The following is a 23,856-nucleotide window of genomic DNA, read 5'->3' as shown; positions in this document are numbered from 1 at the left end:
GCGAACCAGGTGACGATCCCGACCGTCGATCTCAGCTACAACAGATTCTCCGGCGACATATCGCCGCTGCTATCTACCGTACAGAACCTCTACCTGAACAACAACAGGTTCACCGGCGAAGTGCCATCGAGCTTCGTGGAGCGGTTGCTGGCGGCGAGTATACAGACACTGTATCTGCAGCACAATTACCTGACGGGAATAGAGATAAGCCCGGCGGCGGAGATCCCGGTGAGCAGCTCGCTGTGTCTGCAGTACAACTGCATGGTGCCGCCAATACAGACGCCGTGTCCCTCCAAGGCCGGGCCGCAGAAGATGAGGCCCACCACGCAGTGCAACGAGTTGCGAGGGTAGTTCTGTAATTTCGACAACACCAAATCATATTTTATATATATATATATATCTATAATTTTGTCTCTCGCGAGTAGTGGCACTTTGGAAGGAAAGAAAGTTAATGATTCGTTGATTCGTTTTGTTGTAATGTCCTTTGGACATGATATAATCTGAATGAAATAAAACATCTTGGAGTGTATGATGTCCAAACCAAATGTACATATATGATGATAACCCTTTTGCATTTGTATCATGTCATATGTAATATATATACACACACACATATATACATGTATCTTATTTGACTTTACACAGTTCAGAAGATAATGGCAAATGGAAAAGATCATCACTCACTCAACTCACTCAGTAGTAGAAATGTCTCCTCCGGACCCGCTTCTTGCAGACCAAGGGCGGCTCACCGCTGCCGGGGAACTCCCATTTGACGATGTCCCCATCCCACGAGGAGCTTACCAGCATTGGCTGATGCGGGTGCCAGCTACAATCTCTTACCGGTGAGCTATGGAACCTTAACACTCCCACTTGGGCTCCACTTATCTAATATATTATTAAGTTCAGACATACCAATCCATTCCCAGATTTAAGACAATGACATGTAAGAAGACGAGCCATTCGATTTTGATAGAGAGAATTGGAGCGTTTGGCTTACCAAGTCATATATGTACACACACCCGTCGTTTGATCCTGTGTATATGTACCTCTGACCCGTACTGTTAAAAGAATGAAGTTAGAAACATATGGACCAAGTAGGTTAAGGCCTACTAAGAGAAGCTTCAGCGATTTCTGACCTATAAGAGGGTGAGAAGTAGCATCGGATGAGAGTACGCAAGACCGAGTGACCTTTATATGTCGCCACCGACTGATCATAAGGGTGCCTCATATCTTGAGCCTCGGGTGGATAGTCCATCCATCTGTAGTCCCATTCACAGTTCCTCTGCACCGTGTGGCTTCGAAAAAAAAAAATGAAAACAACGCAATCAGTTTATTCGACAAAAAAGTGGTTTGCAACAATTACAAGGATGCAGGATTCAGTTACTAGAAAGCAGACTTGATAGCATCAAAGAGACGGGGAGAGAGAAAGAGTAGAGATATACTTAGAAGGGGGGTTCGAGGACATTTTTCTAATATCCCACAACTTGATCGTCTGATCTTTGCCATTCGATATCAAATATCGGCCATCTCCTCGGCTGTCTATAAACGTAATACCTTCCAGGTGTCCCACCAGAGTTCCTGCTGGCTTCTCTGCCGCTATAAAGCAACGTCTGTCCCATACCTATCACGTACCGAATTGAACAAAATACCCTGAAAGAGCACCCGTAAAGGCAATAATTTTATGGCGTTTTTGCATAAGCTTACCTTACAGAGATTATCATCACCTCCAGAGAAAATCAGATGTCCATTTTCGTCAGCAAAGCATACAGTATTTACATCAGACTGCAGAAAAAGAGAAAAGGGTTTCAAAACGTTGAAGGGCTCTAAGACAAGTAACAAAAAACATGCATGTACACTTAACAATATGATGTCTCAGCAAAAAGAATCGATCTTTAAGAAATCATGCAGTCAAGATAAGAGTATGAAGTATATCAGATACACATAACAAGCTATCTTTACCGTGTGAGCAACAGTCCGGAGAGAAACCCTATTTGCTTCAAGATCATAAACATAAATGGATTCGTCACTGCTTCCAGCAACAAGTTCTCGTCCATCAGTAGAAAACTTCACAGAGAATATTCCAAAAGAGTACCACCCATCTTCATCAGAAGAAAAGTCCAATCCATCATGGATCTCCTGCAAAATACAATGGCCTCAAATAAGCTAATCTTGACCAAGAGATAGCAGGTAAATCTAACCTGAAACAACAGATTAAAACCTAATAAAACAAAAATATCAGATAGTGATCATGTTCTGTCTCGTGATTTACTGCTATTAATAATTATATTGCTCCATACCGTTACATTTGCATGAGATTCGCTTGTCCCAGACCCAACATCAACAATGTGGACAATAGGTGACATGCTTGAGTAAACCTGCAATGCCGAAAAAATAGATTATTGTTACAGTTGGAAGTTCATATAACCAGGAAACTACATTCCATGCTTCTTCTCTTTAGAATCATCTGAAGCCGTGCGATTTTTTTGTTTGTTTTGCATTCTACATCAAATGTAAATATGTAATTGAAGATACAAAAGAACTCACAAGTTTGCGCTGATCTGGGGATAGAGAAGTATCAGTAACTGTCCAACGCAAGCTTTTGGTCAGAATGTCCTTTTGGACTTTCCAATTATTATCTACGTTGTAAATTCGGATGTGGCTTCCCTGTAAAAAGGAATTTGACGTTCGATCAAATTGACATTCCAGCAAACAGTTCTCCACCACAAGAAACAAAGATGGAGTAGCAGCACTCCTATCTAAAATTGGCCCTTTTCATTTTTTTGTTGATGTGAGGGAAGATCCCTAGCTAATCAATCAGATCAACAAAACTTAACTTCAAATAGCAGAGAATTTATTACACTTATCACAGACTTTACAAAACCTTGAAAGGCCTTCAAACTTCAATAGCTTGAATTGCCGAGAAGATGCATATGGAGAAGGGGACCAAATTTCAACTACAAGACAGCCTGAGGCATACTGAAAACACATGACATGACTAGAGATGTATTCTACCTCTCCCTAACCCGAACACGGTATCTCAAACAACAGAATCACATACCCAACACCCATTTGTGCTGTTGATTTAAGAGTGTAAACCAGCAGATGAAGAAATACCTGGAACCCAGCAGCAAAGAGGGAACCATCAGTTGAAAATTGAGAAACATAAGCTCGGCTGGTCATCTGATCAACGAGCCAAGGACCCTTTACAGGCAAATATCTACTCAGAACATGGCAACAATCTGCGGCAGAGAACTTCCCTCTTCTGGAGTAGTTACCTTCTCGGCCAGCCAACATTTTCACAGTGGACACCGGTAACTGGTGTTTCCCGGGGGCTCGCTTGACAAACCCTTCACGAGGACTACATCTCATCTTTGTGACTTGTTTGATTTCATGGTCTACGTCTGTAAATGGATCAGACGATCTGCGACTAGTCCCAATCCCAATCCCATAAAAGTCTTTTCCAGCATCACAGAGGTTGGATTCCATCTCGAGTCTACTCATGGCATAACCCATTTCATCGACGGCAAATCCACCTGGTCCCAGAAACATTATACCTTAACACCAACCGTACAGATGATCGGTTGGTTCGCCAGACCTGCAGCAGGACGGAAGACGAATCTTCGACAGGTCAAACAACGCAAAACACATAAGTTGCAGTAATGCCAAAACAACACAGGTAAGACCCTGAGCTAGAAACCGCCCTGAAGAATCAAATAGGAAACCATTTCAAGACGCGAGTTAAACCGTCCACACATACACGCAGAGAGAAAAGGGTATAATTAAGGAGGAGGAAGACTGTGGAAGAGTAAGATTCGGCCGAAAAAGGCAAAGAACAAACCCTAATGCCACAGAATCGAAGATGATCTTAATCTGGGGAATGCGACAACTGAAGAACGCAGTGAGCATCGCCATACATAACAGTTCTCCTAATTGTCGTATGCGAAGCGCGCGAAACTCAGATGGAGGAGGAAAGCGAAAGAACCCAGAAGGCAGAAACAGCAACACAATCCCCCAAAATCAATTTTTTTTTTATTTTTGTAAATAAATTAAGAAAGATGACAGAATGAAAAGACACGTACGGACTCAAAATCGAACCGGGGAATTTTGTAGGTGAGAAAGACGAGGATGTATGGATACATTACATACATACAAATATATTATAATAAGCTTTGGTTGTGTTGTCGATGATGTTGTTGTCTTGTATTGCCACGTTCCCACTTTGTTGTACGGTCAGAACTGTAGCTTACTCAGATCAACGGCCACGATTTAAAACCACGACTCCGAACAAATATTAACACAGATTGCAACGATGATGATGATGATGATGATGATGATGATGATGATGAAGTGTATTGGGATCACATCAGATGTTATATTATTATACAAATTACAATAAATAGATTGAAACAGAAAGGAAAAGGAGAAAGGGGTCTACTCTACCAATTCTCTCTTTGTAAGCTTTTTTTTTTCGAAGTTAAAAACACCTTGAACCCCATATGAACACTGCCACAAACTTCCCAGACATACCTATAATGTAAATAAAATATATATACCACGGCCAAGATCTAGTTTCTCGGAATTCGAAACCGCGAAAATTAGGATGCATCATCAAATGTAAGCGAGTGAGTTCCGATCAAGATCAGGCTGAGGTCGCCCTCGGGTCGGGGTAGGCGGCCTCTGAATGTTCAGCTCCTGAACCATATCCATACCATACAAGAGTGTCGGATTCTTGATTCGATATTATGATGTAACAATAACAACTTTGGAGAGAGAGGGGGGAAAAGGATAGGGGAGAGGGAGGACCTGCATCCATGTATCGTCGCCCGAGCGTTCGGGAGAATTCTCGGGAGATAAAATGGGCGGCGGAAGGGGATGAATCAACTTTGGTACAATCACCAACCCTCTTCCCACCACCAATATAGCTCCTGCATTGTTTGCCGTCCCTGTTTTCAAAAACATCATCTTTAGTCTAAGTCTTATTCTATGCAATTACTGACAGAAAATAGAAAAAAATGGCAATGTTTTTGTTTTTTGTTTGGTTAAACTGTACCGCAGTAGTTTGTGGCAGAGAAAAGAGTAATGAGCTGTCCCTGTGCAAATCTTTCGAACCCATCCATTACACATTCATGCGCCCTTATAATTAGCTGTAGTTTGTTCTTCTTACAGAAATCTGTTACTCTATCCGGCTGCCATATAGGAATGACTTTGCCTCAGAATGGTGATGTTCATCCGAAATAAACATTTAACAAATTCAGGAATTAAAAAGAAAGACGTACCCCGAAAGTGACGAGACCGGGTCCTCTGGCATTTGGTCTCAAGCCCTCAATGCTATCGTTTTCTGTAGGATCAGACCTGTCCTCGGTAAAAAAAAAAAACCCACAGTTATTTCAACTTGGGAAAGTGACATGAACTTCTCAACACACAACCGGTAATGCAGAAAAAAGGAAGTATTTATTTACCATAATAAGTCCATTAGAACTATGGATCCAGCATCCATTGTAATGGGTCTCTCGATCTTTTCGATTTGTTCCACTGAACTTATCGACCTCCCAATGCCACCGTGCATGCATATAATCTTCTTTTCGATGAGTGCAGCAAGCGGAAGATGATTGAAAAGCTGATTGAATCTTGTCCATGCCCATATCCCATCATTCTCCCCCTTATTATGAATGGACCAGTTTTTAGTCCCATAACACAGACAACTGACAACAAAGAAAATGTAAAATTCTGGAAATATGACCATGTACCATTCTTTCCATGCATTCAAGACGGAAACCAAATAATGCATTGATGTCAGCAGCCTCGTGATTTCCACGAATGAGGTGGACACTCTCCGGATATTCAATCTGCATGAGAATGAATATCCGAACAATAAAATAAGAAAGAAGTAATCGAATGACACTATCCATAAGGCTCATGTTGAATCAGGCATGGTCTTGCCTTCAGTGCAAGCAGCAAAGTTATGGTCTCCAGGCTGTGTTGCCCTCGGTCAACGTAATCTCCCAAAAATAGGTAGTCGATATACCTGAAGATAAAATGTAATAGTTCAGTGTCAATTCCTAGAAAAAACTCACAATCATTTTGATTATATGTATAGCTCCTCTCCTTGAACTTACGTGATATCTCCAGCAGTAGAGGGAAATCCATATTCATCAAATAACCGCATTAAATCACCAAACTGCCCATGGAGATCTCCAAAAACTTTAATAGGAGCTCTGAGCTGAAGAACCGTCGGTTCATGCATAAATATTTGCTCAGCTGCATAACAGAGTTCTCCCACTTCGTAAGAATCCAAGAAAAACTTCCTATTGGCAGGAGGTTTCCAGTTTCGAGGTCTCAACAATGTAGAAATGACCTGCAAGCAACAGTGTAACAGTATTTATTAGTTGTCACACAATATCCAAGAAGATGTGAAGGAACGCCAAAGGAATTGTACCTTTTTATGCAATCCCACAGGAGACTTCTGTCTGGTGAATTTCTTGGTGGGCTGTGGCACGTCGCTATTATTCATGGGAACCATCCGCCTACTCTCATTCTCAAACTGATCCAAGCTTAACTGTCTTACCATCCCACCCAGGTTTCCAACTGTCTCCTTAGCAACCACAACCTAGAAAATGAGATGGTAAGGCCACAACACTTGGGCGATTAGATAGGTACTAAGTACGATACATACACTTGTGCAAAGAGTATACCCCCATTGAGAAGTCTCTTAACCTACCTTGCACTTTAGACTAGTAGATGGCTGTATGAAAACAAACATCTAAACACAAATAACAAATTACAACTAAAAAATAGATGTTTTTCAGTTAAGATGGATATTCCGAGCAGGTATTCTTTACCAAAACTAACGGACTAGTGGCATGAATAAGCAATGGTAAGATATACTACCTTCGCCTCTAGAAATTTAAGTTAAGAAAAAAAGAAAGAAAATGGCCACACACACGGAATTAGTAATTTAGCTGCCTTTACCCCTCCCTACCCAGACTGCCTCTATCTAATTATCCAAAAACAGCTAAGGAATTAGAGATGGAAACATAGTAAAAAAAATTAAAAGAAAAAAAGAAGCAACAAATGAAATATAAACATTTAACATACAGCTCTTGGATGAAGCCGGACATCTGCTCCAGTGTCACTACCATCAGAAGCTGTTTCCACAGCCGCTGAGTTGGCATCCGATTCAGAATCTTCATCGGCAGAAGTCACAGATGCTGCTTGTGCAGCTCGCCATACAGTGCTGGCTACTTCTGCTTCAGCCGCAGAAGCCTCCGTCAATTTTTCCATGGAGTTGTTGTCCATGCTGATATAGTTTAAAGAAAAAGGCAACCCAATATGTGAGAACGACTGGAATAGAATTATGTTCCCACCAAGAACCACGAGGAATGAGATAGACCTGAGGGCCCCAGAAGATCGGGTCGCTGGTTCAGAATCAGAAGAGGATCCCGTTGCGAAAGCAGTAAAACTGGAACTGTTAAACCTCGGACTAGAAACTTGTTGGGTTCTATCAGATGCTAGTATTGGAGAACTGATGTCTGACTGGAATGTAGAATTTTCTGCTACTACAAAATCATCCAGTAAAGTATCTGCATGGGAAAAAAAAATTACTGCAATGGTAAGGCGAATAGGTAAAAGATAGACGATTAATCAAATAGTTTCAGTAAACAAATGGAACTGCACCACATGATATCTCTGACTGGATAGCACTACTTTGATATGCAGAAAATAACCAAAACTATGTACTTTGATATGCAGAAACCAGAGCATTGACATATGAGCACCAACATAAACACAAAATACAAGTCGAGCGAAAAACAAAGGTAGCAGTTCCTTCAAATCTCGAGCAAGTTATTGTCAAGCTTCAGGTTTACCTCCTCTAAGACCACCATGCGCATATATGCGGATGCCAACCGAAGCAGCAGCATGACGGCAGCGTCGCATAACTTCTAAGGAGGGGTCATGATCTATTGGCCCCTTACCACCACGAGAAGACGTCACTAGCCCATTTCTATCCAACCATACTCCAGCAGCAGTATCAAGCACTAGAAAGGGAAAACCAAGATTTCATAACATAATGGAATACCAAAAAATAAGATGAAAAGGGATTCAAATTCCGTATTCTTTGTGTTATACAGTCCATAAATAGGTAGAGGACCAAAAAATCCACTTGATTAACATGTGGCAAAAGTTTTACCCCCTCTAAATACAAGTGACCACTCATGACTGTCCTCTGATGTAACTCTCAAAACCAAGCTAGTCAACCAGATAAAGTGTATAGATGTAAAGAAGATAATTGCATAGAATATTGCGAAGGTAAAAATTTAAGAGCTGTCAAATCTACCTGCAACAGCTGCTTCACTATCTATCAGGCGGCCTCCTTTTAGAACACCTCCTGTGACATGCAATCTTGCACCAACAAAAACCTGACAAAAAAGAGAATCGAATAAGGGGATTCTGTACCAGAGCCAGGATTACAAGATGATAACACACTCAAACTGAAAATGCAGTACTCTCTCGGTTCTTACCGCCTCATGTTGATATCTCGGGGAAGGAGCCACACCTGGAGCAAGAGTCCACTCCCACTGACCATTTCTATGCATTAGCAGCCCGTAAGCATCTGCGAGAGGCTGCAGAAATAAGAACATACAAGGCTGAATATGAGGAAACATATAGTAAAAAATGGTTAGAAGTTGTAAGAAGGAAGAGAAACTCCAGGATGATCAAGATTAGAACGTAAACCCTAACTTGGAAGAAAAAATACGGAATTCTGGTGGCACTTATGAATTATACCCCATTTTTTGAAGGGAAAAAAATGATTAATGAGAAATTGTACCACGCCCAAGGCATCTCTTCCACCACAAAGCAAAAACATACCATCTGAGCGAGCACTAGCAGTAGCATACCTGCAGAGAAATATCAAATATGAAAGATTTACTTGAAGAAACAAATGTTTCACAACAGACAGTTCAAATCAACTAAATCACTAACATTCTAGCACTTGGTCGGTCACCATCCGGGTTCAATTTCTGCCACACATATGGTTTTTGAGCAGTATCCAAAGCCCAAGCATCTGAAAGAACTTGTTTCCCTATTCAGCAGACAAAAGGAGCAATCTCTTTTAGTATATATGCTCCTTCGTAAATAAATAGACAATGTGAAAACTAAAAGCTTCCGTATATAAACATAAGTGCAGTACTCTTCCCTGAAATAGGAAACTTTAATCCAGATGATTAATAAATGCCAGATACGAACAGTTTCACACTACAATACAATTCTAAAGATGAATGATGAGATGTATATATGCATCATCTAAGCGAAGAACATAAAGCGCTGAACTTTTCCCATCTGGTTAGGTTTCAACTGAGAAAATTTCCTCTTCATACACTACAAATGAATTATCTAATTTCTTTAAAGAACATCGAAAACATCAGAGCTATTCAATGCACGATACCATGAACAGAAGAATAAGGCTTTCTAAAAGAAAGACTCTTAAATTTTTATGGAAGATAAATAACTACAAAAGAAAAAAAAAGAGATATTCATACCATCATTTCCGCTTACTGTCACAAGATACCTCTGGGCAACTAAATCCATAACATGGCCATAGCGAGGCCCAGGCCCCTGTCCTTGAACCACCACCCTGAATGCACATTAAATATGCAAACTATAATTCAAAAAGTGGCAAAGAAATTGATCCAACAGAAGAAGTATGTAAAGTGGCTCACCTGTGCCATTTGAATTTATCATTAGTCAAGTCGAGAACGAACAGATCATCAGTAGAATGCCCGGCAGGGCCAATGCCACCCTGCCACCAACACGATATACTCACATATCAGATCCAGTCACTCGCATATCAGATGTCAATAATCGAAATTTCATAACTGAGTCAAATAAAATTCCTCCTAAACTTGAGCTTTCATGAAAATAACAAACCAACTGATTATCTGGTCAATTATATCACCTGGAAAACTACCATGGTACCAACAGCAGCTGCAGCGTGAGCAGCCCTCGGTGAAGGAGGCTCACCAGCGGGCTTAAGCCTGCACAATACAGAAATCACGTGGAAAAGCACTATCATTACGATCTGAACTCTCGAACGAAACCAAACCCAAAAATCAGAATCTTCAGCCAAACGAGATGCTATTTTACCGTGTCCACTTCCTAGTAAGAACATCGTAAGAATGAACTGAATTGGTAACACCCGCTAACCCTAGAAGCCACAGATCAGCCACACAAAAAGCAGGATCAACAAATTCAGATCAAACCGAACATAGATCATCCAAATCAGTACAGAAACCGGAACTCCAAATGAGTTACTCACTGATCCCAGGTGTGGAGGAGTTCCCGCCCTCGATGGCGGTGGCGCCGCCGAAGAGGATGAGTCGAGGGCCGCGAGTCTTGGTGGCTGCAACCGCCGTGAGAGTATGAGCGCATCTTGGACCAGGCGCATCCTCTTCGGTATCCCAGAAGGTCTCTAGGGCTTGATACATCGGAGCTGGATGTAGCCAAGGCTTGGAGCCCATGGAGCCACTTCCCGTAGCACAAACGACGACGCAGCAAACAGCGTAAACGAACTGATGAAAGCGAATCGGGGCAAGATCAAACCGCGACGCTAAGGGAAGGAACTCCGACGGAAAGTGGATCGGCGAACCAAAGACTTGCGGCGGAGGACGGTGTCACGGTGGCGTGGCCCCACGGAGGTTTCTCTTATCCCTTGCCGGTGCTTTCTTTTTTCTTTGTATGTTTCACTTTTTTTTAATGTAATAAAATTTAAAATAAAATCGGTTACTTGGACAACGCTCTCCGCGTAGTAAAAAGTGTGGGCGCTGAGCTGCACATTAGTCCCATTCGTAGTCAACGTCTCTCACCGGTACGTGAAATGTCGGAATTGCCCCTGCTCGTTATCGTAACTAAATTAATTTTTGGTAAAATGTTTTGGGCCATTTTATATCCAACTTTGTTAAAAACTACATTGCGCCACGAAGATCTGATTCTTATATCTAAAAATTATTGAAATAAAGGCCCAAAGATATATATATATACGGTACTAAGATTTTAAGGGAATTTCAGAAATTGAATATAGAAAGAGTAATGGTTGAATTTTCCCAAGGAAGAGAGAGTCAGAATGTTGGCATCATGATCTTCTCTATTTACTCGGGGGGGGGGGGGGGGGGGGGAAAAGAGCCTAAGAATTCCACTTGTTCCATTCCATGAGACCCTCTGGACGAAACAGAGGAACCGAACACAAACAGAGGAACTCAACATCTAGAGTCAAAGTCAATGTAACGGAGACTGCAGTCTTGTCACGTCCCAAGCCACTCTCATTGTCCCAAACCTTGTCTCGGCATCTTCGAAGGTACTTCCGGCATCATCCGATGCGTACGGAAGCAGCTTCTCTCGTCCATCTGACCCGGTGGTCAGCTTGACCACATCGACCACACACACTTGCTTGCTGTCCAGACTCATTCCGTACCATTCACCTTCTGCCTTGTACACTATCCCTTTCCCAATCTCTTCTCCTGTCTCGTCCGTTAACACCACCTTCTGTCCGGGCTTCACCCCATCCCCCGACGATCTCGGGTTTTGGCTACTGCCCTTTGAAGTCGACGGTTTCTGCACATTGATTTCGTCTCCAGGGCTCTCGGGTAAGTCTCCCGAGCTATCACGTGCTGGCCCTGCTTGCTTGCTTGCCCGGGCTAGCTTAGCTTTTCGGTTGTTCAGCCTGTCGATATCGATTCACAATAAGCAAAGATCGAAACAGTGCTTCAGTGCAGAGAAGAAGAAAAAAGGCACTTACCAGTTCTTTAGCTGTGAAGAAGTGACCTCGGAACCCTGCAAAGTAACAATGGAGAGAGATTAGAAACAGGGGAACATAAGTGATAAAACCCGAATATATCGAACTGTTCGAACGGTGGGAAAAAAATACCGACATGATGGCTCAATTTATCAGCCCAAGTCTGTATCGAGGCGGAGTTTCGCTGCATATCGGGTTCATCCAGAAGTGCCCTCTCAATCATCAACATCTGCTCGTCGTTCATAATACTACGCTTCCGTTTCCTTCGTTGTTTTTCAATTGTCTGAACAGCTTCAATCTTTTCATCCTCTTTGATCCCTCCTCCCGACTCGCTCTCTTTTGAACCTTTGTTCGTTTTCAGCGGCTCGTCATCTTCGATCCGATCAACAGAACTCTTCCCTCTGGTGGAGCTCGTATCCGAACCACTGGTTTCATGAATGGCATTCCCATCTGCATCATTCTCTTTCAGCGACGGACCATTCATTTCGTTGGTGCCTTGCCCGGTTACACCTACACCCTCCGCTCGGATAGCAGAATTCTCCGACATTTCCTCATTCGGGGTACTGTTTCCGTTGTTTAGATTCAGAGAATCTTTTCTCTGTTTAACCGACGAAACGCCACCCCCTGTACTTTGAGTTTCCTATAAGAAGAAATCATCATTATTTGCAATTAGAGAAATACTAAACTATTCACGAAGAGCGAATTCCTAAATTCCAGAAAGAAAAAAAACGATTAGCGATCAATTGTGGAGGAAAAAAAACTCGATAAGCAAAAAAAAGGTGAAAACTTTCAACCTGAACTTGACTTTCCTCAAACTCGGAACGGATCAGCGGCTGCAACTGGTCAACGAACGCCCTTCATGAAAACAGAATCAACGGATTATAGATTTAGTTGTCAAGGAAAAAACTCGATAACCAAAAACGAAATCCAGTTCGTTAAAACTCCTAACGACATATTCAGAAACTATACGATATTCGATAATGACACTCGGTCTTACATATCAGATTTCAAGATTGAATTTTTTTAAGTCACCTCAAAAGCAGTAAATCTTCCTCGCTCGAGAAATTAGGGATCAACGACTCTGCGTGACTCAACAAAGAACCTGCAACAATGATGATCCATCATACGAGAAACGTGAAAACACCTTTTTTTTTAAATTAAAAACAAAACGAAAAAAAAAGCGGGAAAAAGATACCGTACGTAAGTTTCTGCAAACACGCACACTTCTCTGTGGAACCAAAGTATATGAGAATCCCGGTAATATACTCGAAAGATCCCCCTGGAGACCGCTTACGATATTATGAACGAAACGGTTCCTTTCCCTTTCTGTGGAATTAACAGCTAGAAAACAGTAACCAACATGGCATTGCCAAACCATATGAGATGGGAAAGTGAATCAAATATCGGGAAAAAGAAAAGAAAGAACTCACCTTCGCAAATGCTCGGAACAAAGCAGTGCAGATTCGCAATCATTTTGATAAATAAGGATGTCCTCTGATGTGCATAATATGACATGGGAAGGTTATTTGGCAGCAAATGAAGCTTGAACAGATTTTCATTCGATTGCTCTGATGATGAAAACAAATCCAAGATCCATCCAGCCGAAGTAAATAGATCGTAATCTAGCGTTGCTTCATCTTCCCTCGAAGGAAGATCGGAAGAGCACCACATCGCCAAGAAATCTCCGTGAGAAAGGGAAAATATTGCGCTGAGAATTTCGCTCTGCGAAGAAAAAAATATATAAAGATGGCAATGAGATGCAGAGGTAGCAAGCCTGCAATCTTTTCTACATCAACCTGAAATAAACAAACCAGTCTATTAGAAATAAAAAAAATAACAAAAAAGGAAAAACTGGTGGCAAACAGCATTGGATATGACAAATGAATTTGCCATACCTTCACTTGTACACCTTTTTGGACGCGTAAGGAAATACATAAATCTTCGTTCTCTTTCAGTAACTTATGAGGAAGAGCACCACATCGCCAAGAAATCTCCGTGAGAAAGGGAAAATATTGCGCTGAGAATTTCGCTCTGCGAAGAAAAAAATATATAAAGATGGACAAAGAACGATCAAACGCGCTAAAAAATCCAGGAATGTTGTTAAAACAATCAGAGTGCAATCGACACTTACATAGTGCTGAGTGAAAAAAGATCGGAAATTCGAGTCGTCGGTTAAGATGTCAGCTAAACGCATTGCGTTAAGTAGCACGAACCCCATCGGGTAGACGGAAGAACCATTGAAACCCTTGGAAGCTTTGGAAAAGCCAAGCCTCAATAATTCAAGAACCTATAATCACATATACAGCGTCAATGTTTAGATCAGCCGAGAAATGATGAACACAAAATAAAGGAAGCGAAATTCTAAGCAAATTGGAACAATTATGTTAAATTCAATTCAACAAGGAGTTGATATGATGTTATAAGGTGTCAGATATAGTCATACTCTCAATCTGTATGGACCGTTCATAAGAACTGGCATCAAACTTAGATCCCGACCAGTGATAAGTATTTCAATCAAACATAGAAAAAAGTGTTTCTAAAATTAAACATAATCTGTAATGTAATGGGACTAACCTTTGTGACGACGGACTTAGCCAAATGCAAGTTTCCTGCACGTGCAACCTCGTCGAGGAATGATACACTTTCTGCTTCGAACAAAAGATGCAACTGCACGAACAGAAATTTTTCAATCGATTGTAGAGACAATAGCTGTAATTTTATTCAAGAAACATTAGGGGGTGAAGACAACTTACCATTGCCAGGACCTTTGCTTTCATTCTAGAGAGGGAAGCAATCGTAATTGACGCTCCAACTAACTCAGGTGCAATAGTTAGCGATAATATGGAATGAGATAGCATAAGAACACCACCATTTCCACATAGCTCCTAATAGAACCGTTAAAAGGAAGAAAAAAAATCTCTGAAGCGTTTCAAGAACACCATTCTTTATAACATCATGTGTTAACAACCACTCTTGAGTAAACTTCTAGCAAAGAAATTAATAAGTACAGAGAGAAACCTCATTTCTGGCGAGGCGATCTCTAAACGGTTTTTGTTGGCACAGAGAATGAAGGAACTGCAAAGCAGCTTCCGCTTGTTGGCAGTGAAAGTTAACATCTTCTTGGCAAGAGATTCCTGATTTACTCAGAAGGCCGGTTTGCCGCGTTAGCAGCTTCTTCCTGAGAGATCTCACAACATTGTGAACTGCTCCAAAAGCAGCATCCATAAACACATCAACCTAAGACAAATTAGAACAAACACGTGAATAAATCAATCTTCTAAGAAGCAGAACCCAATACATCAGAAGCTCCATTAATGCAACCAAAATTATGGGCACAGCACCAAAGATATGCCATTGCACTGGCATATTTATACAATCTCCACAAATTGCAAAGGGTCCCCTCAAGAACTAAGAGATGTTACACACGTGATAGAAATGGAATGACTGAGAAATGCGAGAAGTTCATCCTCATTGATCCTTCCCATAATTCCAATCTCAAACAAGTTGCCCAAGATTGTACCTGAGGGTGGGCAAGCAACACTTGAACAAGATCTTGCCACTGTGAAGAAATAAACCCATGCAACAGGTAAAGACAAGAAGCCACCAGTGTCGTTTGGACCAATGATTGGCCATCTGAATTGCAGGTTGCCTGAAAAAAAAAAAGAACTGTGGTGAATAACAACTAAGGAGACAGAAGGACGGACACAGAGAGGATTTTTGGAGAGAACCTGTTCATTACCGCCAAGAACTATTAACAAATAGAACACCAGATCAATCATCTGCTCTGATAATTTCACATCATCAAGTAAGACCTATATCAAGATTTGGCAGGAAGATTGCGTTAAAAGCAAATGTGTTCAAATAAGATACTGGCAGTCTATATAGGATGTGTGCTAAAGGTCAGACATTTTATAACAAAAGAAAGGAAAGTGAATCATCAACCCTCATCCATGAATCACTGAACAGTCCACAAAAGTTGGCCAAATCAGAATGTGACAATACAAAAAGAAAAACATATCGGAATTGCTTGAGGGCACCTGCTCGAGTTTGGTGAAACGAGGTGCTAAGTCACATAATGTGTGCAAAAGCCGGATCCCGGACAATAAGTATCTCAACGTCTCTCCATCTCTGTCAGAAGACACAAGCACTGCAATGAGATGCAGAGGTAGCAAGCCTGCAATCTTTTCTACATCAACCTGAAATAAACAAACCAGTCTATTAGAAATAAAAAAAATAACAAAAAAGGAAAAACTGGTGGCAAACAGCATTGGATATGACAAATGAATTTGCCATACCTTCACTTGTACACCTTTTTGGACGCGTAAGGAAATACATAAATCTTCGTTCTCTTTCAGTAACTTATGAAGCTCTTGAGAGCTTCGTCTATGTAACTCTTCCACAGCCGAAATCAAGTCTATAACCTGTCCATATAATTCGACAGCCAAATCAAGTTACAAGCAGCACTGAACTAGTATCCAGTTGAAAAAAAAACCATAAATTACAATACTAAGATCTTAAGCAATTGATCAAGGAGCATGACCAAACGATTCACACCATGGCCAAAGTATGAGCACTTACTGATTCAGCTGCCTGTGATGACTCTTCTCTAGAAAGTCTCATTGGTACAGAACCTAAAGCAAAATCCGACAAAGCTAAAGCCATAAACAATGGCAATTAGATCATAATCTTGAAATAACTTGACAACTCAACGTCTTGGATACACTGAACCCTAAAATTTCCATCAAAAAGCTTTTGTGATATCTTCTGCTAGTGCTCCTTACCTGTCCTTTTCTACATTTTTCAGACCCAAAAACCCAAAACACGACTTGTCCAGAAACAAAAAGGACTCCTACCTACCTCGCATTGCTACTAAATCCTCTACAAGTTCCATTACAAGAAAAGCCCAAAAATTTCTAAAATAGCCATTCACTTCTAAATTGAAATGACCATAGACACTGTAGACAAACTTTAACATCAACCTAACATTAAAGCAGACACTATGCATGAACCGTGAGGAAAAAAATATTCAAGGGTGAAAAAGAGAGTAAAATTTGCATGCCAATTTCAGGCACGACCACCGCGAGAAAACACCCCAAAAAACAGAACCTTTCATCACCACACAGACAACCCACAGAAATTAAACCCAGATTTCAAGCAAACCAGAGGAAAATCGAGCATTGAAACCCTAGAACAGCCAGTGAATATCCCATCAGACACTCCGTAAACGGTATCAAACATTTCAAAAACTTCCAGACAGGAAAAAAAAAGGGAAAAAAGGAAAGAACTTTCGACAAAATACAGCGTACCCACGTTCGGATTGAAGGAGAAAACTAACCGGCAAAGAGTATATGGACGTGAACGACAAACCGAGAGATTATCACTCCGCGGGTTTTCGTTTCAGTCTGGATTTATGTGATCCGTTTGTGGGTCTTTTTTTTTCACTCCTTTTTTTTCTTGGCGTTAATAGACGAACTGGGACCGACCAATGAAGATGACCGGAGGGGGCCCCAGACAAAAGGCTTTCCAGTTCTTCAAATCCCAACCAAAGCGCTGAAAGAGGTGAACAAAAAAAAATCAAGAAAAAAAAAAACCTCGAGTACTAAGGCAGTAGCCGATGATGGAGATGCCTTTTCAAAATGCGATTTCATTTCCACAAAAGAGAATTTCAAAGAGACAGAGAGTATAGTTTGTACCTGAAAATCGAAGAGAGAGAGAGAGTTCTTGTCTTCTTCGAGTTGATATAATACAGTCTTTCAAGTGGTTTTGCGTTTTAATAGACAAGATTTTCGATTCTTAACCCTAATATTCTTTTTTTTTTTGTTGGAACAAGGCCGCCTCCTTAATTGGCCAAAAAAAACATAACAAAATAATAAAATAAACATATTTTTACAAACAGCGAATCTGCCGTTTTATTTCATAATTACTCACGAGAGGGTTGCATAAATTATATCGCCATGTTTGGAACTTTTTAAGAAATTAATATTTTATTAAACAACTCCAAAGAGATTCCACCTTTTTTGTCTCTAAAGATATACATATTTTTTTTTTGTAATATAACTATGAAGATTAACCAAAGACCCTTCGTCTTTTTTACATTAGAAATAAAAAAGGAAAGTGAGTCAAAAATAATTTCCGAGATTAGACGTTGAAAAATTACACTTATCTGTTGGAAAAGGGAGTGGCATTATCGTGGATTTGTGAAAAACGGAGGATATAACAGTAAATAGAGAAAAGAGATAGAGATAACTAAATATAGAATTTGAAACGAGTGGCCGTTTGAAATCCAAATGAGAAGGAAACCTTTCCAGACAATTTCAAAATCACTTCTTCTCAGACACTGTCCAAAGCTTTCGTCTTTGTCTGGTTAGATTCTCCAGAGATAGAAGACGATGACAGGTCTTGCGATGGCGGCAAAGGGAGGGAGAGAAGGAAAGGAAACCTCGTCGGAGGATGAGCAGAACCAGCAGCAACTGTCGGTGCTTGAGTTTCTGTTGTCGGCGCTCCGGAGATCGATGGTGTCGTGTCGGGTGGACAGCCGACAAGATGACGGCCAAGGGACCTGTCATCGACTGGACATCGGACGGCCGACGAACGTCCGGCACATCACCCACGTGACCTTCGACCGATTCCACGGATTTCTGGGCCTCCCACTCGAGCTCCAGGTCGAGATCCCTTGTCGGGTCCCAAGTGCAAGGTAGTTCTAGTCACAGTACTCTGAAATGTTTGAGTAACTAGTTCTTCGTCTTCTGCGATATCAAGGATCTCCATTTGTAATTATCTTAGCAGAATCTAAGAATGTTTCCTTGGCAAAAATGGGAAACAGAAGTATGTTTACCTCAATGTTGTAAGTTCCTAAACTGAGAGTTTCTGATTATGCAGTGTGAGTGTCTATGGTGTGTCGGCGGAATCAATGCAGTGTTCTTATGATCAGAAAGGAAACAGCATTCCGACGATTCTGCTGCTAATGCAGGAAAGGCTGTATTCCCATGGAGGTCTCAAGGTAATATACGAGTTTCCATCCAGTTCAAGTGAATCTTCTTCCCCCATAACCGGCGGATGGGTCTGATTGGTTATTTCTATGGATAGGCTGAAGGAATTTTCCGGATAAATCCGGAGAACGGGCAAGAAGAGCATGTCAGAGGCCAACTGAACAGAGGTATCGTTCCTGAAAACGTCGATGTACATTGTCTGGCCGGTCTTATAAAAGCCTGGTTCAGAGAGCTACCTTCTGGAGTTCTCGACGGGCTTTCTCCTGAACAAGTTCTGAACTGCAACACCGAAGAAGAATCCGTTGAGCTTATAAAGCAGTTGAAACCAATGGAGTCTGCTTTGCTCAATTGGGCTATTGATCTTATGGCCGACGTTGTTGAGGAAGAAGACTCAAACAAAATGAATGCGAGGAACATAGCCATGGTTTTTGCTCCTAACATGACTCAGGTATTTGATAAGATATACAAGTCCTACATTCAGTATTTGTTGATTTTTTACCGAGTTTTTGTTCTTTACCTTCTTCAATCTTGGTTCAGGTGACAGATCCATTGACGGCTCTGATGCATGCTGTCCAAGTGATGAACTTGCTTAAGACCCTCATCATGAAAACGCTAGCAGAGCGAGACGAGGCGGCAACTGCATCAGTTGGATATTCTCCATCGCATTCTTCTCTTTCCCAGACAGATGACGAATCCGACCATCCCCAGGACATGGATGTCAGCTGTGAGTCACAAGGGATGGATTCAGAATCTGGAGGTGAAGAAGAAAATCTCATCCAGTCAATCGATCAAGACAGGGATGATGTTGAGTCAGAGTCACTAAGTGCGATAGAGAAATGCTTCTTGAGGAAGCTCAACGATGATAGAATCTCAAACGACGGTATCTGCCAAGACTGGATCCCGAACCGTTCATGTGAAGTATCTTGAACTGTGAAGTATCAAAGGGCTTAGCCCACTTACGGTAGCATTTTGCTCTTTTCCCACGTGTGTCCAGACACAACCTGTTCGTAGCTCCATTGCCTGAAGGATCAAAACAAGAAGAAGAATGAAAAAATGGTTCTGCCTGTAAATCATTACAGAGATTAGGTTCGGTTTGTTAAGAGTGGGAAGGCAAAGTCAGTGGTTTGTTGGCTCCATAACATTGTTGTTTGTAGCGTTTGTCGTTTGATGTGTAAGCAGATCTCTAACCTTCATGAATGAATTTGGTGACCGATCTCTAGGTTTGCCCTGAAAAATCTTTGTTAAAGATGCAAACTCTATGCCCATCGGTTCAAGTGAAAGAATGCAAAAGTTGAATGAACATGTTTGACAACTTCACAGGTTGGAGGAAATGATAATGGACTGGAAGAGCAGTGGAAGGAAAAAGCAGGAGAAAAGAATAAATGAATTTAATGGTAATAACCATAAAAGTGTCTACAAGAATTTCAATGATACACAAAATACAATGTGTATTGGCACAAAATTAAAAGTTAAGGAGAGAAGAAAAGATCCAGTTGCAGCATGGAGTTACAGCTTTCCTGCAAGGGGCTGCGTTTTACTTCTAAATGGGGTCGAACAGTTAGCCTGGTACCCCCGTGGATTTTTACAATGAAGATGGTTCGGGATTTAGGGCTTACGGGTTTATTAACAAGGGTTTACTCTGTTGTTGTTGTTGTTGTCTCTCTTAAGCTGAACTTTCAATTTCTTACCGCCTAATGGGTGGCCGTTCATCATGTTAATGGCGTTTTGAGCAGCTGCTTGCGAATCATAACTTACAAAGCCTGTTTCATCGAGAAGTTTTTTTTCCATCATTTTAAGCACTACAATGATTAATCACCCCTCTAGAAAACAAATGTGGCAAGGAAAGAGTAGAGCTTACCGAAACATTTGCTTATGCCAGTGTCCTTGTCCACAAAAACTTTTGCGCTCAGAACCCTACCAAACGGTTGAAATGTGCTAGCTAGCTCTTGATCTCCATATTCTCGAGGTATGTTGTAGATAAATAGATTTGCACCAGCCGGTCCTGAACACCAAAGACATTACAGAACAGAATGATACCAGGGTTACGAATATGAACAGAGCAATGGAACCTTGATTAGTTTCCAAGGCTGGGCAAGAAGCAGATATTGTCAACTGTGTTGACCAACCTTCAGCTTGAGCCCCAGAAGACGTTGACGAGCTAGCGCCTGAAGATGTCAATGAGCCACTATTAGCAATGGCAGGTGATACAGATCCAGATGAAGTGTTGAGAGGATGAGGATTCATCATACCTCGAGGATATGACAATGGATAGTGAAGACTTGGTACAGTAGGATAGCCAGAGCCAATGTAATTTGCAGGAGGCATTGGAAAGTTTATACGGGCCAAACGGGGTGGGACAGATTCAGATGAGACTCCTCGCAATGGGCTATTACCTGGGTTTGGTGAAATCATATTGTGAAAGGAAGCTTGATTCTGCAATGATGGTAGCATGTACCCATAAGTTCCAGGACCCTGTCAAAGTAAGATATATTAAAAGGCGCAACCAGTAATGTAGCTTGAGTAGAACACGTAAGAGGGAAAACTAGACTTACATGGTATCCATATCCATTGTAATGGGGAACAAAACTCATTGGTAATGCTCCAAACAATGACGGATTTTGTGGGTCGGCACTAGCTAGTCTTGAGGCCTGTGATTGTACCTTCTGAAATCTCCTTGCTTCTTTTTCCCTTTCTGTATCTGCCCATTTGACAACTAAAGGAAATTTCGAACCCTGAACAAACAACGAAAATGATGACAACAGCTGCATCTTGTCAATCCAAAGAAGTTTCGGTGTAAAAGAAAATCTGGATTAGCAACCACAAACCTCCATTTTATGCTTTCCGTTGATGATTTCCATGGCAGCAACAGCTTGTTCTTTTCTCTCATACTTCAGAAAAGCACAGCCTAATATAAAATTATAAATCAAACTTGGTGAAGCAAGCTTAAGGTGCACAATCAAATGACAACCATTTAAGACCACGTTAGCCAAAGGTCTGACCAAGAGATGATACCCTTGCTGGTTTGTAGAGAACCTCTTAGAATTTGTAGATCCTTTATGGTCCCGTATTTGGAGAATAAGGATAGAACTTCAGCTTCGGAGACATTCTTTGGAAGCATACCGATAAAAAGTTTGTTCTCTGAATTGGAGGACAAAAAAGAACATCCGTCAGAACATGGTACATAATAGAAAAGGATTAGGAAAGTAAAAGAAGGGACTTTTTCCAAAGGGATATCTTTTCCGAAGATTATCGCTTAGAAGCATTGAAAACAAGGAAAAAAAACACACATAGCTTACCTAGCCTCTCTAACTCGCCATCTGCGTACTTTACTTGCAAAGGACTAGAAGCCTATCCATACAGAAAAGGCAGTGGAAACTTTAATTAGAATAATAAATAAGTGTAAACCTGCATAATATCCATAAACTTTCCGACAAAGACAGAAAAAGATAGAAATAATACAAATAAATAAAGTAAATGCATTCATGGTAATAATGATAGATCACCCTAACAACTAACTGAGGGTTCGAAGAACTCCGCATCTTAGCCCCTTCAAAGGTTTCCAAAAGTCTCAGTTACCTAGCTTCAAACCAGCTAGAACTCTCCACTACCCCAGTAGTACAAACTTAAGTTTATTGAAGGAACTTTTTCCACAACCTTATTCGCCAATTGCTTATTACCTTTTTAAGATCAGGACATGGGACAACAAAAGCATTCCCCTACAAAGCTTCCCCAGATTGGGAAACACAGAATTCACCTGGTCAACTGTACATGACAATGCTGCATTTTGTTACTGTTGCTATCGGTTGCATCATAAATTGTCCTTGCCATATATCAAGATTAATCAGGATCTCATCTCACAAAAAGGGTTCAATCACAATTTCTACTAGCAATTGGCAGCAATAACCAATTGGGTAGGCCTGCCGAGGACGCATGGCTTTGATTTCTGACAAGCAAAAGGATGAAACCAAGTCTTCTCTCATTTTATCGGAGTCTCTTGATTCCATTCCAGCTGATGCATCGATCCCGTTTTGTGACCCGTATAAGTCAATCATAATGAACCACATGCTGCATGATTGCAGTTGCTTGTGTTTTAAGAAATCATGTAAAAGCCATCTCATCACTGTGATAGGATTCTAACAAGCGATACTCAGACTACCGGCTTTTGATCCCATAAATAAATTTCATAATTCACCTAAATAGCAAAAGGTTGCTCCTTGGAATTGACATGCATGAATTCCCAAATTGCCTTTTCTGGGATCAACAATAACTGAAGACAGTACAATGCAGTTCGAGCAAATGAAGATGGAGAAAGAGAAAGAGAAAAAGCAATATCGAGATCCGAACCGGCTTAAAAATGTGCGGCGGAGATCAATCATTTAAGCAACAGAACATCAGATTCAAGCATCAGAAATCCTCAGAAAATGAAGCATAACCTCAAAAAGATGAGAGAAAGCAAGAAATCAAACTAACCCCCGGCAAAGTCTTCTTGTTATGACAAGCATTGACCGCCTTGTCCGCCTCCTCCCTCGACGGACATGTAATAAAACAGCATCCTGGGATTACAAACAAGAGATTGCATAAATTAGGGTTCCGGAATTCGAAAAATCTCGACGAGTCACGCGAATCAACCCCGCATTCAGAACATAACCGGAGAAAACTTCAATTTAAACGTCAAAAACGGGGATACGGAGGAGACAGAGAAAGATTCCGCGAGGAAGGGACAAGGAGACACGGAGAACAACCTCGGGATGCACGAGTTATCTTGTGCTTGATGATGTTGACCTCGTCAACGATGACGAACTCCTGGAAAAATGCCAGAAGCTGAGCCTCCGACAATTGCTTCGGAACTTGTCCGACGAATAGCTTCACGCTCTCCTCGCTCTTCCTATTATTATCCATCGTCTCCTCCGCCATTGTTGTCTCCGTCTTCGCTCTCTCTCTCTCTCCTGACGAAATGGCTGTCTCTCTTTTTCTCTCTCTTCTTTCTTCGTTGTCTTCTCCTCGTCGCCTCTTTTCTCTCTAGGATTCTCTCTCTCTACAGTTTTCTTTCAGAATATTTGTTTTCAAAATTAAAATAAA

The 23,856-nt window shown here is 41.2% G+C and overlaps 5 protein-coding genes and 1 pseudogene across 7 annotated transcripts; 2 read left to right on the top strand and 4 right to left on the bottom strand.

Annotated features, from left to right (window-relative positions):
- Window positions 1-527, top strand: part of LOC104801206 — a 2,026-nt pseudogene extending 1,499 nt beyond the window's left edge.
- A 2-nt stretch (window positions 528-529) lies between these two features.
- On the bottom strand, window positions 530-4,109 carry LOC104801205 (LEC14B protein). The gene is made up of 10 exons (XM_010524373.1): window positions 3,839-4,109; window positions 3,115-3,595; window positions 2,545-2,664; window positions 2,298-2,375; window positions 1,960-2,136; window positions 1,705-1,782; window positions 1,443-1,621; window positions 1,137-1,295; window positions 998-1,058; window positions 530-885 (listed from the first exon to the last, which is right to left on the bottom strand). The coding sequence occupies exons 2-10, from the start codon at window positions 3,547-3,549 to the stop codon at window positions 694-696; spliced, it is 1,479 nt and encodes a 492-aa protein (XP_010522675.1). The 5' UTR covers window positions 3,550-3,595; window positions 3,839-4,109; the 3' UTR covers window positions 530-693.
- Window positions 4,110-4,331: 222 nt separating this feature from the next.
- On the bottom strand, window positions 4,332-10,782 carry LOC104801204 (serine/threonine-protein phosphatase BSL1). 2 transcript variants are annotated; one of them, XM_010524370.1, is made up of 21 exons: window positions 10,316-10,782; window positions 10,144-10,204; window positions 9,956-10,034; window positions 9,720-9,799; window positions 9,540-9,634; window positions 8,983-9,082; window positions 8,828-8,897; window positions 8,520-8,621; window positions 8,336-8,417; window positions 7,866-8,036; window positions 7,391-7,580; window positions 7,096-7,297; window positions 6,437-6,607; window positions 6,117-6,355; window positions 5,941-6,025; window positions 5,748-5,846; window positions 5,460-5,659; window positions 5,277-5,352; window positions 5,051-5,186; window positions 4,804-4,943; window positions 4,332-4,692 (listed from the first exon to the last, which is right to left on the bottom strand). In XM_010524370.1, the coding sequence occupies exons 1-21, from the start codon at window positions 10,515-10,517 to the stop codon at window positions 4,609-4,611; spliced, it is 2,664 nt and encodes an 887-aa protein (XP_010522672.1). In that variant the 5' UTR covers window positions 10,518-10,782; the 3' UTR covers window positions 4,332-4,608. The 2 variants fall into 2 exon arrangements, with proteins under 2 accessions (XP_010522672.1, XP_010522673.1); XM_010524371.1 differs by lacking the exon at window positions 10,144-10,204.
- Window positions 10,783-11,167: 385 nt separating this feature from the next.
- Window positions 11,168-17,088, bottom strand: LOC104801203 (nodulin homeobox). Its single transcript, XM_010524369.1, has 16 exons — window positions 16,367-17,088; window positions 16,084-16,209; window positions 15,826-15,984; window positions 15,517-15,600; window positions 15,309-15,437; window positions 14,807-15,025; window positions 14,542-14,673; window positions 14,363-14,455; window positions 13,920-14,075; window positions 13,219-13,510; window positions 12,989-13,114; window positions 12,821-12,890; window positions 12,583-12,643; window positions 11,925-12,428; window positions 11,792-11,826; window positions 11,168-11,716 (listed from the first exon to the last, which is right to left on the bottom strand). The coding sequence occupies exons 1-16, from the start codon at window positions 16,448-16,450 to the stop codon at window positions 11,272-11,274; spliced, it is 2,715 nt and encodes a 904-aa protein (XP_010522671.1). The 5' UTR covers window positions 16,451-17,088; the 3' UTR covers window positions 11,168-11,271.
- An 899-nt stretch (window positions 17,089-17,987) lies between these two features.
- On the top strand, window positions 17,988-20,040 carry LOC104801202 (rho GTPase-activating protein 2-like). Its single transcript, XM_010524368.2, has 4 exons — window positions 17,988-18,482; window positions 18,668-18,788; window positions 18,875-19,225; window positions 19,315-20,040. The coding sequence occupies exons 1-4, from the start codon at window positions 18,178-18,180 to the stop codon at window positions 19,702-19,704; spliced, it is 1,167 nt and encodes a 388-aa protein (XP_010522670.1). The 5' UTR covers window positions 17,988-18,177; the 3' UTR covers window positions 19,705-20,040.
- Window positions 20,041-20,145: 105 nt separating this feature from the next.
- LOC104801201 (RNA-binding protein BRN1-like) lies at window positions 20,146-23,775 on the bottom strand. 2 transcript variants are annotated; one of them, XM_010524366.1, is made up of 10 exons: window positions 23,520-23,775; window positions 23,248-23,330; window positions 22,074-22,125; window positions 21,790-21,915; window positions 21,603-21,682; window positions 21,330-21,509; window positions 21,027-21,249; window positions 20,904-20,942; window positions 20,636-20,779; window positions 20,146-20,537 (listed from the first exon to the last, which is right to left on the bottom strand). In XM_010524366.1, the coding sequence occupies exons 1-10, from the start codon at window positions 23,689-23,691 to the stop codon at window positions 20,401-20,403; spliced, it is 1,236 nt and encodes a 411-aa protein (XP_010522668.1). In that variant the 5' UTR covers window positions 23,692-23,775; the 3' UTR covers window positions 20,146-20,400. The 2 variants fall into 2 exon arrangements, with proteins under 2 accessions (XP_010522668.1, XP_010522667.1); XM_010524365.1 differs by having other exon boundaries at window positions 20,904-21,249.
- Between the last annotated feature and the right edge of the window lie 81 nt (window positions 23,776-23,856).

The sequence above is a fragment of the Tarenaya hassleriana genome, unplaced genomic scaffold (genome assembly GCF_000463585.1).
Source record: "Tarenaya hassleriana unplaced genomic scaffold, ASM46358v1 Cleome7, whole genome shotgun sequence".
In the NCBI taxonomy this organism is placed as follows: domain Eukaryota; kingdom Viridiplantae; phylum Streptophyta; class Magnoliopsida; order Brassicales; family Cleomaceae; genus Tarenaya; species Tarenaya hassleriana.
The sequence above is the reverse complement of the archived record's forward strand: the minus strand, read 5'-3'. Positions and strand labels throughout refer to the sequence as shown.